At 45.7% G+C, this 13476-nt stretch overlaps 1 protein-coding gene across 1 annotated transcript; it reads right to left on the bottom strand.

Moving 5' to 3' along the window:
- Positions 1–1412: 1412 nt before the first annotated feature.
- LOC119169598 (very long chain fatty acid elongase AAEL008004) lies at positions 1413–3048 on the bottom strand. Its single transcript, XM_075884621.1, has one exon. It carries the CDS (start codon positions 2972–2974, stop codon positions 2141–2143), a length of 834 nt encoding a protein of 277 aa, XP_075740736.1. The 5' UTR covers positions 2975–3048; the 3' UTR covers positions 1413–2140.
- Between the last annotated feature and the right edge of the window lie 10428 nt (positions 3049–13476).

Below are 13476 nucleotides of genomic sequence, written 5' to 3'. Positions count from 1 at the left end.
CTGCATTTCCAATGGAGGCGGAAATGTTGTACGTCCGTGTACTCAGATTTGTGTGCACGTTAAAGAACCCCAAGTGGTCTAAATTTCCGGAGCCCTCCACTACGGCGTCTCTCATAATCATATAGTGGTTTTGGGACGTTAAACCCCACATATCAATCATCAATCAATCTCTCATAGGCGGGGAAGGGTCGAACAAAAGAACTAAAGGGAACAAAATTTATTAGATAAGCTAAGGGAACTCCGAAATGCTTTCAACGCATGGATACGAAATTATAGCCGAACATGAATATTGGCAATTATTGTTTTTCAAGGGTTGAGACTGAAAAGTGGGAGGGATCAACAATTTACTTGTGTAAATTTATTGAGTGGGTGATAGGTGGCGTCGCAAATGAACGAGTGTTTCGGGGCGAATATTTCGAACTATTAGTGCGGGATTGGGGTAAGCTCGGCAAAAAGCAAGCTAATTTTGAATCCCCGGCTGCAAGTGCTTGCGCTTCGATCCAATCAAAGTCGTGTGTAGACGGTTTTGCATTCATAGTAATGATAAGATGGGTCCTGAACCTGTTTTATGCACCTTCCGTGGCTATTCTGACGACTTGACCATCAAACTAGCCTCGAACAATCCCGTGAGGCTCCCTCCCGTAATTTGACTTGATCTCTTCCCCGGTATATAATAGAACGCTTACATAATAGCCTCCTTAAATTTTCATTAGATTATTCTTTCTAAACTGGCTTAGGTCGTGGACTCAGGAGCCGAAAGCTCGAGCCTTCTGGTGGGTGGCCTCAATGCCAGGGACCTAGGAGAGGGTTGACTGCCAAATAATTTGGACAGTGCGTTAAACACTTTTACGCTGAGCAGTACTTGGAACTCGTGAGTTTATCTCTTGCCGTAGCTACGCGGACTTACGATGCAAATAAACCTGGCCTGTCAAAAATTTGTTCGCAACAAACATACAAAGTCGACAAGTCTACCAGGGCTACCCTGGACTTGGCGGCAGCGAAAATGTACACTAGCTTGCTTAGCGCAACGAAACTACCCAAGCTAACAACAAATACGCCCTACATACGCCAACGAATAGGTTATGGCCACCAACTCTCACACCTCAGTATTACTGTAGAGGGTGACAAACTAACTTTAATCCAATTGCAGACAACTGTTTACGAACTCTCGCTCAGCTGAGACACCACAGACACCCAGCCTTATCCCGGAACTGGCATCAAAACCCTGGAAAGTAACTTTTGACAAGGCGAATATATCTTACCGTCCGTTCATCCTGTTTGATTCCTCGACACTCTAATAATAATGTACGATGAAGAACTGAACACTTTTACATTACTTCTCGCTTGAAATTTGCTTCACTTTGTTTAGGAGCACATTTCATAATGTAGAAGAAGAACCGTACAAATAAGCATAAAGATAGGAACAAATTTTACTTTGGGTGTTTGTAAGAAAGCAAAGTTGAACAGAACATCTATAAACACAAAGACAATGCAACGTGATCACCATGTTATGCAATCGAACCAATATCATGTACTGCTGTTAGCGTAAATGCAGGCGCAATTGTTATATCGCTCATTTCAACATTCAATTCAACAAGACTAGGAGGTAGGTGCAGATCAGCAGAAGTTCTGTCAAAAGTTCACTTTCATTCATGAAAAACTTTAGTTGGAACGGTTGAAGCTGAACAGCTAAACGTTGTTCGTAAGCACTGTTTGCCTTTGGCTGCATGCCTAGTGTTATGTTGAGTGACAGGGTAGGAAGAAGCCTCCGATTACAAAAAAAAATGAGTTTGACCACTCTTCGTAAATAGGGATCCAGGTTACCAGAAACACTATTTCGGACATACCAAACGCCCCCTCGACGTTTATAGGTTGGTATTTTGTGTTCGCATACAACAGGGAAAGAATTCGTTGTTGGCTAGGACTAGAGAAAAAATTTCTATAGCACTAACAAGTAATCATCATTAGTGTCTCGAACCGCTTGACGGTCTTGCAGCTGCACTTGGGTCTCAAGAGCAGAGCAAGGTTAGCAATACAGCGGTTTTTCACCAGCAAAAAAAAAGAACTTAACAAACAAACACTGATAGTTCCGGAAGAAGCCCAATAAACATCAGGCCCAAGAAAAAAAAACAAACCTGCCTCAATGTATCTTGCCGTTAGCTACTGATTTCGTCGGTACACGCGTCTTCTCCTTCTGGTAGTTTGTGGCGTAAAAGTTCATAAAGAGGCAAAAGAAGAAAACAGCTTGTATCATCGTAATGTATGAGTGGGACCTGGGGTAGTTGCACTTGAAAAAGAACGGCATCAGGGAATGCACAAATAGCACTACGAATTGAATAAGCTGCAACTGCGTGATGTAGCGCTTCCACCACAAGTATTTCTGCACCTCGGGCCCAAGAGAGCTGAGGAAGTAATACGTGAACATCACCACGTGCACAGAGCCATTGATGACCGGAAAAGCCGTGGCCTGGCCATCCGGACCATAGGTGAGTCCGAACCACCCGTTGAAGGCAACCATGGAGTGATGTACAACATGCAGGAATGACACGTGCGAATCCTTCTTCCGGAGCACGAAGAAGAAGGTGTCCAGAAAGTCGAGTATCCTGACCATCGTGTACGACCAGTACAGGCCCAGCAGATACATGGTGTCCTCATCCCTGGCGTCGAAGTCGATGCCCTGGCAGATCGGGCTGTAACCTTTGCGGATGTATGCGGTCGTGAAGAAAGCGTGGACGTAGTAAGCACTGCACACCACCATGACGGCGTTGTAGAACGTGATCAAAGGCTTGATGCCATCGTACGGCTTGCGGTTCTTCATGAACCGAGGGCCACCTATCTTAACGATGTAGACGTATGCGACGATCAGTAGCGTTATCAGCTGCTTGTTGCCCGGGAAGTACCAGTTAGCGGTGCGAGGGTCCCGAGGCAGGTAGAACGGAAAGCCATCGTTGGCTGCGATCGTCGCCGTCGCCATCGTGGCTCTACTGCGCAGAGACGAACGCCGTATTGTGCGAGCGGCCCCTTCGTCTTCTACCCGCCGAGCGACGCGCAAGTAGGCGCTTTTATGGCCTCTCCGCCAAGGCATAAGACTCCATTACGGAGCCCGCCACAAATTAAGTCAGAAGTATTCTGACGATCTCGCAGGGGAGGAGGGTGAATGGTGCCGGAAGCGATGGCATATAGAAAATCTGGGAAAAGAAATGCGTTTGATGCTCTAGGAGGGGCTGTCACGCCCTGTTGCCCGAGGCGCAGATTATGTAGCCTTTTTTATTATGGGATACGTTACTGGATGCTTTGAGACAGCGGAGTCACCGTGTGTGACAGCTTCTGAAATGAGCCTGGCCAACGATAGCTTTTGTGTTGGCTTTGGCACAACATCCTTGTTTTGCTAGGAGGAACAACGAAATGGTTTTCTACGTGACGCACCGACAAACGTAAAGCGCGTTGGCATAGACAAGGCGGCCTAAGTGGTTCACTTCTTTAGAAAGCTTACGTTTTAGCATCCCTGAACCGCCTGGTGTTCTATATTCATGCCATTTGATACTCAATTTCACAGCAGAACTGTTATGGTCCACGTTTGCTGCTTATCGTATATATATATAAAATTGTCATCATCATGAAACTGCACGCGCGATCGCTACCCGTGATCTGAAGGTTAAAAAAAAAGTGGACAGGAGAGAAAGAGAAAACAAAAACATGCAAAGAGAGAAAGAGGTAGAAACAGGCACAAACAAAAAACAAAAGACAGAGCGTACTTACGTATGATATAGTATAGTATAGTATAATTTGAAATAGTAATGGGTAGAAAGCTTGAAAAGTGAGAAGGCAACGGCCCAGTCAAGCCAGGACTAGTCAGGTGCTCACAACTCGGCTGTAACATACCCTTACATGACTTAGTGCTTATTTATCGTCAAACAAACAACAACATAGTAATTTTTAAGGGCAATAATCATTAAAAATATGCAAGTCTATGTTTTTACATGTACAAATATATTAGCTTCACTGTCTGGTATGCGTAACTCAATTAGACGTGGTGTGCTAAAAGCTTTCGGCACAGCAACCTATCGCAGCTTGAAGTATCCCCTTACTGCATTACATGATCTAACTTCTTCCTATTAGCTTAGCACACTCTTTATGTTAACATCTTTGCGCACGTCTTCGTTTCGATGCTGAACACGCGATCGACAAATCCGACGGTAAATGCTGACATGATTAAGTAACTCAGCTTAAGCTGGTCTTCCATCGTATTCAAATAATTTATTTGGGAGCTCAAGTTGATCCAACTGCGAAAAAGTTTCCGCCTAATGCTTTACAGAGCTAGCGAATAATTTTCACCAATTTGCACGCAGCGTTTTCGTAACTTAATTTCCTGCTGATCAGTTTTATTGGCCCATTCAAATCACACAAAGAAGGGTTTTAATCGAAATTCCAGAATCATAACATTCAGTTTAATATGTATATGCAAAAAATTCTTGCTTGTTATACCTGCCCAAGGTTAGCTGGGTCTGGCTCAGCGAAATTACAAAGAATATAAGAAGGAAGCATTTTAACAAGGAAATGCTCACTTTGACAGGGAAGCGCCAGTTGCCTGAAGGCCACGCTTCAACAACATTGAAATTTTGTTTTTCCGGGTCAGCGCTACTATGGCCTACTTCGGTTCGTTACTTTTAGGGGTAGTCTCATTGAGGCTTCGGATCCACATTATATCTGTAAACGAGGCTCTACTCACTACTGCGTCTCTCTGTGCGTGTTTGGCCGCACGTGCATGTGTGTCTGTGGGATGTACGTGTGTTTGTGTGTGTGTGTGTGTGTGTGTGTGTGTGTGTGTGTGTATGTATGTATGTATGTATGTATGTATGTATGTATGTATGTATGTATGTATGTATGTATGTATGTATGTATGTATGTATGTATGTATGTATGTATGTATGTATGTATGTATGTATGTATGTATGTATGTATGTATGTATGTATGTATGTATGTATACGTGTGTGTGCGTGTTTGTGTGTGCGTTCAATCACCGTCTTTACGTTCCGATGAAAATCCGTGCACCTTTTATCGTTGATCGCTTTTACCAGTTGATATTGTGAAAAAGCTACTCATTCAAGACCAGCCTCATTTACCTGCACATCGATTCGACAAAAGTGTATATTTGTTAAGTAAAAGATGCAGTTTCGCCACAAAGGTGAAGCAACGAATGCGATATCGGAATATTGGAAAGTCACTCGAAGAACAACAAGCAGATTGATACTTGCCGCGCACCGCTGAATCACAAAGCAGGACACTCGAAAAGAACGCACAGCTATACACGTGCAGGACAAGCGTGAACTCACTTTTTTTACGTCTTTGTGTTTAGCCGTCAACGCGCTGCAAGTGTCGACAACGCAGCCCACGACGCCTTTAAATACTTTTCCTTTCTTTAAACTGCGGTGCAACGAGTCACCATCTTCGGTCCTACCGCGCGGTAAGGTCTGATGCAAGGTTTTTTTTTTTTTTTTTTACGGGCAAAGCTTTTTGAAGCGGCTCGTCGTATACATAGTACGTAAGCAGTCTTACGCTTTGACCTGCAAGGTGGTGCCGGTGGGAGATTTTTCCTGTGCGTTGTTAAACAATAAAAATTCGCAGCGTGCGCGTTAACTAAAAGCCGAATTCTAACGTTAACTAAAAGCCTGTCCCTCATTCCCAATTAGGAGCCATTGGCATGTACAGTGAGCACTGTCTGACAAGAAAGGATTGCTATGTTATACTCGCTGGGCGTAACCTTCTTGGTTTTAGAAAGGTTTAGCGAGCGTTGGGCCGCAGTGCTATGAATACAGTGAACTAGTATATACCATGAGCTCGAGGTGGTTAAAGGTGAGAATTAGATACGAAGCGCAAGCCATAAGAAAGTAAAAGCCAAATTCTTCTGTCTCTCATTTCCCATGAGCACCCATTGGCAGGTCAAAATGTAACACTGGTTACACACTACAACTATGACTACGACTTACGAGGGACGAACGGGTGCCACTTTCAGGAGCTTCGCCCCTAAAAGAGATCACCGCGCAATCGAACGTGGGATCTTCACGTCATGAATGCGAGGCTTTAACCACTGAGCCCCCGAGGGGTACTTCCTTCAACTTTCAAACGACAAGCTATTTATATCTACCACTTACCGCTGTTGGCGCGCATCTAGGGGGAGAACTATCGTGTTTTCAGCATTATCGGCAAGATGGCGCAATGAGCGCGTGGCAGCTCTAACTCTCACGCGTACTTTGGCCCGTGGAGAGGAGGTCAGTGGACGATATCTCACGCGTTGTTATCTGCCGGTGCGTAAGATCATAATACTTGGCTGGCGTTGGGCTTGCACTGGAAAGGTTCCGCTGTAGGTACCGGACGCACAAATGCCACTGCAATGGTTGCACAGCCTCCGTTTGCGAAAAAGGCGCGCTTTCCAGACACAGCGAAGCAACAAATTAGACGCTAATTCGCCTTCATCTGAACCTGTCAATACGTTTCGTGCGCCATTGGTGCGTGAGAAACGTGGGGCACGTTTCGGTCTGCTTGCTATTCTGCGCATGACCTTCCAATTTGTTGCTATCGCGTTCACGGCTTCGCCTTTGTAGCAAAGCTGTATATATATACATATATATATATATATATATATATATATATATATATATATATATATATATATATATGTGTGTGTGTGTGTGTGTGTGTGTGTGTGTGTGTGTGTGTGTGTGTGTGTGTGTGTGTGTGTGTGTGTGTGTGTGTGACGTAATTAGGCAGGGACGGTTAGGAGAAGTAAAGGAGAAAGAAGTCAGAATGGAATAAACATATAAACATGGCGTATGAGCCAGGCCACGTCTCCCATTCATCGTAACGTTACACGAGTCGACAGGATGGAGACCTACCTGCCCCTTCACCAGTCGCTCATCATCGAAGCAGTTCCCCACAAGACGCCCTGACCATACATAGACTACCGAATCATCTCCAACCAGGATACAACGACCAGAACCATGACAGATTCATCGGCCGACCTTGACATCCCCAAGTACACCGGAGCAGTGGACGATGGACCCGTGCAGGACTGGTTTTACCTGTTCGAGCTCCAAGCTACCGCTGCATCATGGTTGGAACGGGAGATGATGGCCAACTTCACTGACTACATCTCCGGTGAGGCATTTGAGTTTTACTTGACACACATATTCGAAAACGACGAATCGTGGCAAAAGATCAAAGAAGATACGATCGCCCGTTTTCGCGACTATGATGAAGACTTTCTTATTGCCAACCATCTGGAAACAATCGCACTCGGTCGGCACAGTCGAAAACACTGCTCACGCATTGGGACACCAAGAATGAATCGACACCCTCTCACTGAAAGGCGGCAAGATCTGCTTACAGGAAGAGTGCACCCTCCACCGCACCGCGTTTCGCAGCTGCCTGATCGTCATCACGGCACCGTGGCACTCATGTCAGGGAGCCACCCTGTGCACTGTACTCTCCATCTTGCGCACTTCGACCACCTCCTGCTTTTCCGTCGCTTGGCTGTTCAGTTGCTCACAACGCTGACCTCACATCTCACAGGCTCATTACAGTTGATATAGAGGTGAGAAACACGGAAGCTACTCAGCCAGGCTCTGGCCCTTCTGTGCAGATACATGCGCCACAATAGCTCGTATCGTTAGTTGCACTGAAAGAGGGTCATTCACAACTGAAATCTGACCGAGTCACGCCTATTGCGGTGTCGCCGTCCAGTGCGCAACAACCTGAAACTCCAAACAAAGAAGGCTCAGACGCATCGAACGTCACACGCTCCCAGGTGCAAGAACCACTTATAGTGAACAGTGAAGAAGAAGACCCTGATGAACTACCTGTCAACTCTGAATGTTATTCGTCGGAAGAGTTCATTTCTACGGTACCACAGACTTGCCAAAATCTGCAGTTTGAACCTGGTGATACCACGTCACCTGTGGTACCCTCATGCAGTGCTCACCAATTCAAGAATCGAATCAGTTGAGAGGTACATCATAAACAAACATCGTACGCAGTTGTCTTTCAGAAGCGCCCGTAATGAACCACGTCACCGAAACCTCTGAAGAGCAGGCTAGCAATTATAGAGCACCGCTAACCATGCCTGATAAGCAAGACACTTGTTCACAATGCACCAGTTGTCTGCAGGACACGTCAACTTGCGAAAGAAATGAATATACAATTCTGCAAGAGGCTTCACTTCAGTCATCTCCTGAGCAATATCAGCAAAGCAAGAATAACCAAGCCCACAAACTCATGCGGCAAAGAGAGAGACTGCATCAAAGGCATCGACGAACGTGAAATTCATTGGAAGCACGCTCACCAATTGAACAACAGTGGAAAATAAGATCTCCAACCCAAAAACTGTTCCAAGACGCTGAATTTTCTCGCACAGAGGAAAGTCGCCAGAGACGCTCCCTGCTCCTGCAGTTACACAGACCGCAACACCACGAAAAACACAAAGAAAAATGCGGAAGCACTTCTTGCATACCGCGAGCACTCAGGCATCACGCCGTCACAATCCGTCAAGAAGCACGCGTTCTAGAAGCAAAGCGCCTGTCGCAGCCACAACTCAGAATCCAACGCATGAGACATCCGACTTTCCAACGCTACAAGGACTCCTAACCTTGTTCGTTCCTTACGACTAACCAGGCTGTGTCATCATCATTTACCACGCTGAAGGCCTGGTTATGCTCTCCAGAACGCAACAGCCAACTTCGCCCACCTGAGGTCTCCTAGATATCACCGGACTGCCTTTCCTGTGAACGTTTTGTGCAAGTGCATGGAACCGCCGTGTGACATAGAACTACTGCATTTTCTGGCATTATTTTTTTAATGCGAACCATTTCTTAGTGAACTTCGGCAACTTTGAGCGTATCTATCTATCTATCTATCTATCTATCTATCTATCTATCTATCTATCTATCTATCTATCTATCTATCCGCCTATGACTTTTAGCTCTTCTGGCCGCTTCGATAGTGGTATCGATACCAACCTTCGTATGGCGTAACTGGCTGTGTGAAGAACATATTTGACTAGTCATAACATGAAAATCATGACATTTAAGACATGAATGTCATGATTTACATTTTATGACCCTGCAACTCTTGCGATGGTTTCCTTCGCATGACATGTTGCAAAACTGGTATGGTATGACATGATTGCATGGCGAACACAAGGGAAAGACCCTAACATAAAAATTATGACATGCGTGTCATGTAGAGAGAGAGAGAGATAAATATACAAGGAAAGGCAGGGAGGTTAACCAGACGCACATCCGGTTTGCTACCCTGCACTGGGGAAGAGATAAAGGGGAGAAAAGAGGTTGCAGAGAGATGAGAAGGTACACACAATCACGAGCACACTCTGGGAGCACACACAGTTTACAGGCGGTCGCTCAGGTTTGTTGGCTTGAGGTAACGTAGCAGTGCTTTTGTTGCTTTCTGCGCAACTGAGGCAGATGCCCAAGGTCCTAGTATCTTCTGCACACAAAATGGTCCGGGGTCAAGTCGATTCAAAACCATCCGGAGCTGGCATCGCTGTGTGTCGTAGCAAGCGCAACTGCACAGGACGTGTTCGATGGTCTCTTCAGCTCCGCAGTAGTCGCATGTAGGAGTGTCTGCCATACCAATGCGAAAGGAGTACACCTTTGTAAATGCAACACCCAACCAAAGGCGGCATAACAGTGTCGCATCGGAGCGGGAAAGTTGTGATGGTAGCTTTAGCTTGAGCGAAGGATCCAGTTCATAAAATTGACACCTTTGAAAGCTGGTAGACGACCAGAACGTGCGTGTGAGATCTCGAGCCAGCAGGTAAAGTTGTCTTGCTGCATCATTCCTTGATAGAGGAATTGGGACTACACGGGTTTCTTCATGGGCTGAGCGGGCTGCATCATCGGCTAATTGATTTCCGGTAATACCGATATGTCCAGGCAGCCATTGATATATAATATCATGCCCTCGTGCTAGAGCTTCATGATGGCAATGTCTTATTTCTTGTACCAGTTGGTCATGGCTCCTCCTACGCATGGCAGACTGCAAACTTTGAAGCGCTGCCTTCGAATCACAGAATATGACCCATTTTCCTGGACGTTCTTGAACGAGATATTGTAAAGCAGCCCTTATAGCAGCAAGCTCTGATGCCGTAGATGTAGTCATATGCGACAACTTAAACTTGATTGTCATTTATGCAGCCGGAATAACAGCGGCACCTGATGAGCTGCGGGATGAGACGGACCCATCAGTGTATATCTGCGTTCGGTCTAAGTACAACTCATGTAATAATAGCAGTGTTGCTTGCTTCAATGCTACTGTGGAGTGACTGCTTTTCTTTTTGATTCCCGGAATTTCTAGACGTACTTTCGGCTGGTCGAGGCACCACAAAGGGCATGTCGTTCTCGCAGCTGGCGTATATCCTGATGGAATGCTGTTTAGGTGCTTGGCTATGACGTCTGAAAACGTAGCACGTGGTCTTCCGGAAGGTAGAAGGGCCAAGTGGTGGTCGGGGACACGGCTAGCATGTCGAATGTGCGCTCTGAGGCAATCCACAACTATATATGTCCTGACCGGATGGTCTTCGGCAAGCATGATTGTGGCATAAGTAGAAGCGCATCGGGGCAGTCCTAGGCAGATACGCAGTGCCTGACCCTGCAAACTCTCCAATGAATGAGTATTCGATTTGCAAGTGTTAGTCAGTACCGGCAAGCTGTAGCGCAATAGACCCAGAAATAGGGCCCTGTACAGCTGTAGCATGGAGGCCACAGAAGTTCCCCATGCTTTACCGCACAAGAATTTCATGATATGCACAATAGATAGCAGTCTCTTCTTCAAGTACGCACAATGTGGGCTCCACGAAAGACTTCTGTCGATTATTATGCCTAGGAAACGATGCGTCCGTGCATATTTGACACTCTGCCCATTGATGTAAACAGGGTATGGGCGTGTCATGTAACAACATGACTACGTTACACGCTCATGATACGTTCGCGGCCGTTTCGCTAGCGTCACATATATCAAATTTGGTACTGCAGGACGTGAATGAATGACGCAAGTATGATACTGGTGCAAACATGATAAACACGAGATGCGTGTCATGTGACAACATGACTACATGCTACGCTCATGATGCGCTCACGGCCGTTGCGCTAGCTTCACATGTACCAAACTCGGTATGACACGACGCCAATGGATGACGAAGGTATGTGACTGGTGCAAACATGATCAAGAGATGCGTATCATGTGAGAACATAACTACATGCAAAAGTCAAGAGGCCAATACATTTCGACGTGACTCGGTGCGCGTGCTCGCCGGCGTGACGCTAGCGTTCATTTTGTCGCGTCACGCCGGCGTTGCTACGCCAGGGGCCGATCCTGCCAAATACTCGCAGGCGCGCTGCGCTGCGTTGCTCTGACGCATGCTTGTTTCGGCGCGTCTGATGTTCCTCCGTCGCGTAAAGAGGGAGACCGAGTGTGTTCTGGGTAACGCATCGGCGCGAAATGCACCATGTCGCACTTCGTGCCATTTGGCGTCGGGCCACGCCGACGGACACTGGTCGCGCCTGGTGTCAGACCATATTGTGCTCGAGTTTTGCTAACGTAGCGTCACTGTGCCCAGGCGTACGTGCGCATCAACGCTACATTGCAGTATATTAAGCCCTTCATGATGCACCCGCAACCATTTTGCTAGCTCTACATATACCAAACTTGGTGTTACATGACGTCAATGGATGACGAAAGTTATGACTGGTGCAAACATGGTAATCCTGACACGCGTGTCATGTAACAACATGAAAACATATCACGCAAATAGCGTGCTTGCGGCCATTTTGCTAGCTACACATATACTAGACTTGGTATGACGTGACGTGAATGGATGATGAAGGTAAACGAGGCATCCAAACATGATAATCATGATACGGAAGTCCTGTACGGCATCATTTACCTCCACCTCGCAACGTTGTGCTGATTTTAAAGTGACATATCAACCTGTCTTATTCGTGCTTCGCATATAATCGATTTCCACTGTACGTGGGGTCTGTCAATTTTCGTTTTATTATGAGACTCCACTTGTTCATGCTTTATAGATTGTAGCCCGCGCACTCTTTCCGGGGAAGGTGGAATCATGTGACGTGAGAAGGTAGCGATGGTTGGTAGAAGCCGAGGAAGGAAAAGTGGTATATATATATATATATATATATATATATATATATATATATATATATATATATATATATATATATATATATATATATATATATACTAATGATTTGATTGATTTGTGGGGTTTAACGTCCCAAAACCACCATATGATTATGAGAGACGCCGTAGTGGAGGGCTCCGGAAATTTTGACCACCTGGGGTTCTTTAACGTGCACCGAAATCTGAGTACACGGGCCTACAACATCTCCGCCTCCATCGGAAATGCAGCCGTCACAGCCGCGATTTGATTCCACGACCTGCGGGTTATATATACTGAAGAAGTTTTTCCAATGGGCCAAACGTACTTCAGAAGAGAAGAAACACAACTTAGCGGTAGTCTTATTCTATTACCAACGGTTTCGACCAGTGTACTGGTCTTCCTCAGGGTTCGCGAACCTTGATGAAGACCTCTTCTATAGATATTCTCTTATATATATATATATATATATTCTTTTTTTTTCGGGAAATGACGGTGATGGCAACGGAACGGCAAAATGCCACACAAAGGGTCCATATAATTGATATCACTGTAATATTCACTGCTACAAAGAGCATAAAATTTGTCGTGCAAATATATACTGCTCAGATTATTCCCGCATTGAAACGTCTGCTTCATCGTGTGCTGGGCATGTGTTATATGTTCCGTCGACAACACTGAATTTTCTCGTTGGTTCATTGCAACTAATCTTTAGCTTGGGAGTTTATAGGTGCGTCGATGCGAACCGGCCTTCTGACGCTGAAGTTTAATGCCAGCAAGCGTGCCACACAATTGTTCATCTTCGACGGAATGTTACATCCCCGAATAGTGAAGGCAAAACATTAAGTCAGGAAGATATTCGAGGATTAGTAGGTTACCTTAAGGTTGCAAGCCAAATAGACTTTAACATGGAGAGCGAGCGAGAAAGCGAAGATTAGAAAGGCAGTAAGGTAAAGCAGAACAGCAGCTTATTTTCATTCCTAAGAGGAAAGGTGGACTATGTACTGCATTCCGACGCTGCTAGCCCAGAGAGCCCTAAAACAAGCTCCAGTATCTTTGTAGCATAGCAGGTAAAAATGCGTATCGACTACAGAGGGACGTCATAAAACAATGTAAAACAGGGCTTGCTCTACAATTCCCATGCGTGCCACAAACAAGAATAAAAATCACGTGCTCCTCCCCAGGCCTTTCAGTTTCACCGGCGTTTGTCGTGACGTCAGTACCTGGATATCGTGATGTCAGCACCAAGAATAACCTGCTCATCTTCCTCGCACGTTGACAAGTA

This window comes from Rhipicephalus microplus, chromosome 2 (genome assembly GCF_043290135.1).
Source record: "Rhipicephalus microplus isolate Deutch F79 chromosome 2, USDA_Rmic, whole genome shotgun sequence".
NCBI classification, from domain to species: domain Eukaryota; kingdom Metazoa; phylum Arthropoda; class Arachnida; order Ixodida; family Ixodidae; genus Rhipicephalus; species Rhipicephalus microplus.
This window is presented reverse-complemented; position numbering and strand designations above follow the sequence as displayed.

Excerpts from the sequence above, each read along its gene's own strand:
- LOC119169598 (XM_075884621.1), bottom strand. The coding sequence starts at position 2,974 with ATGGCGACGGCGACGATCGCAGCCAACGATGGCTTTCCGTTCTACCTG.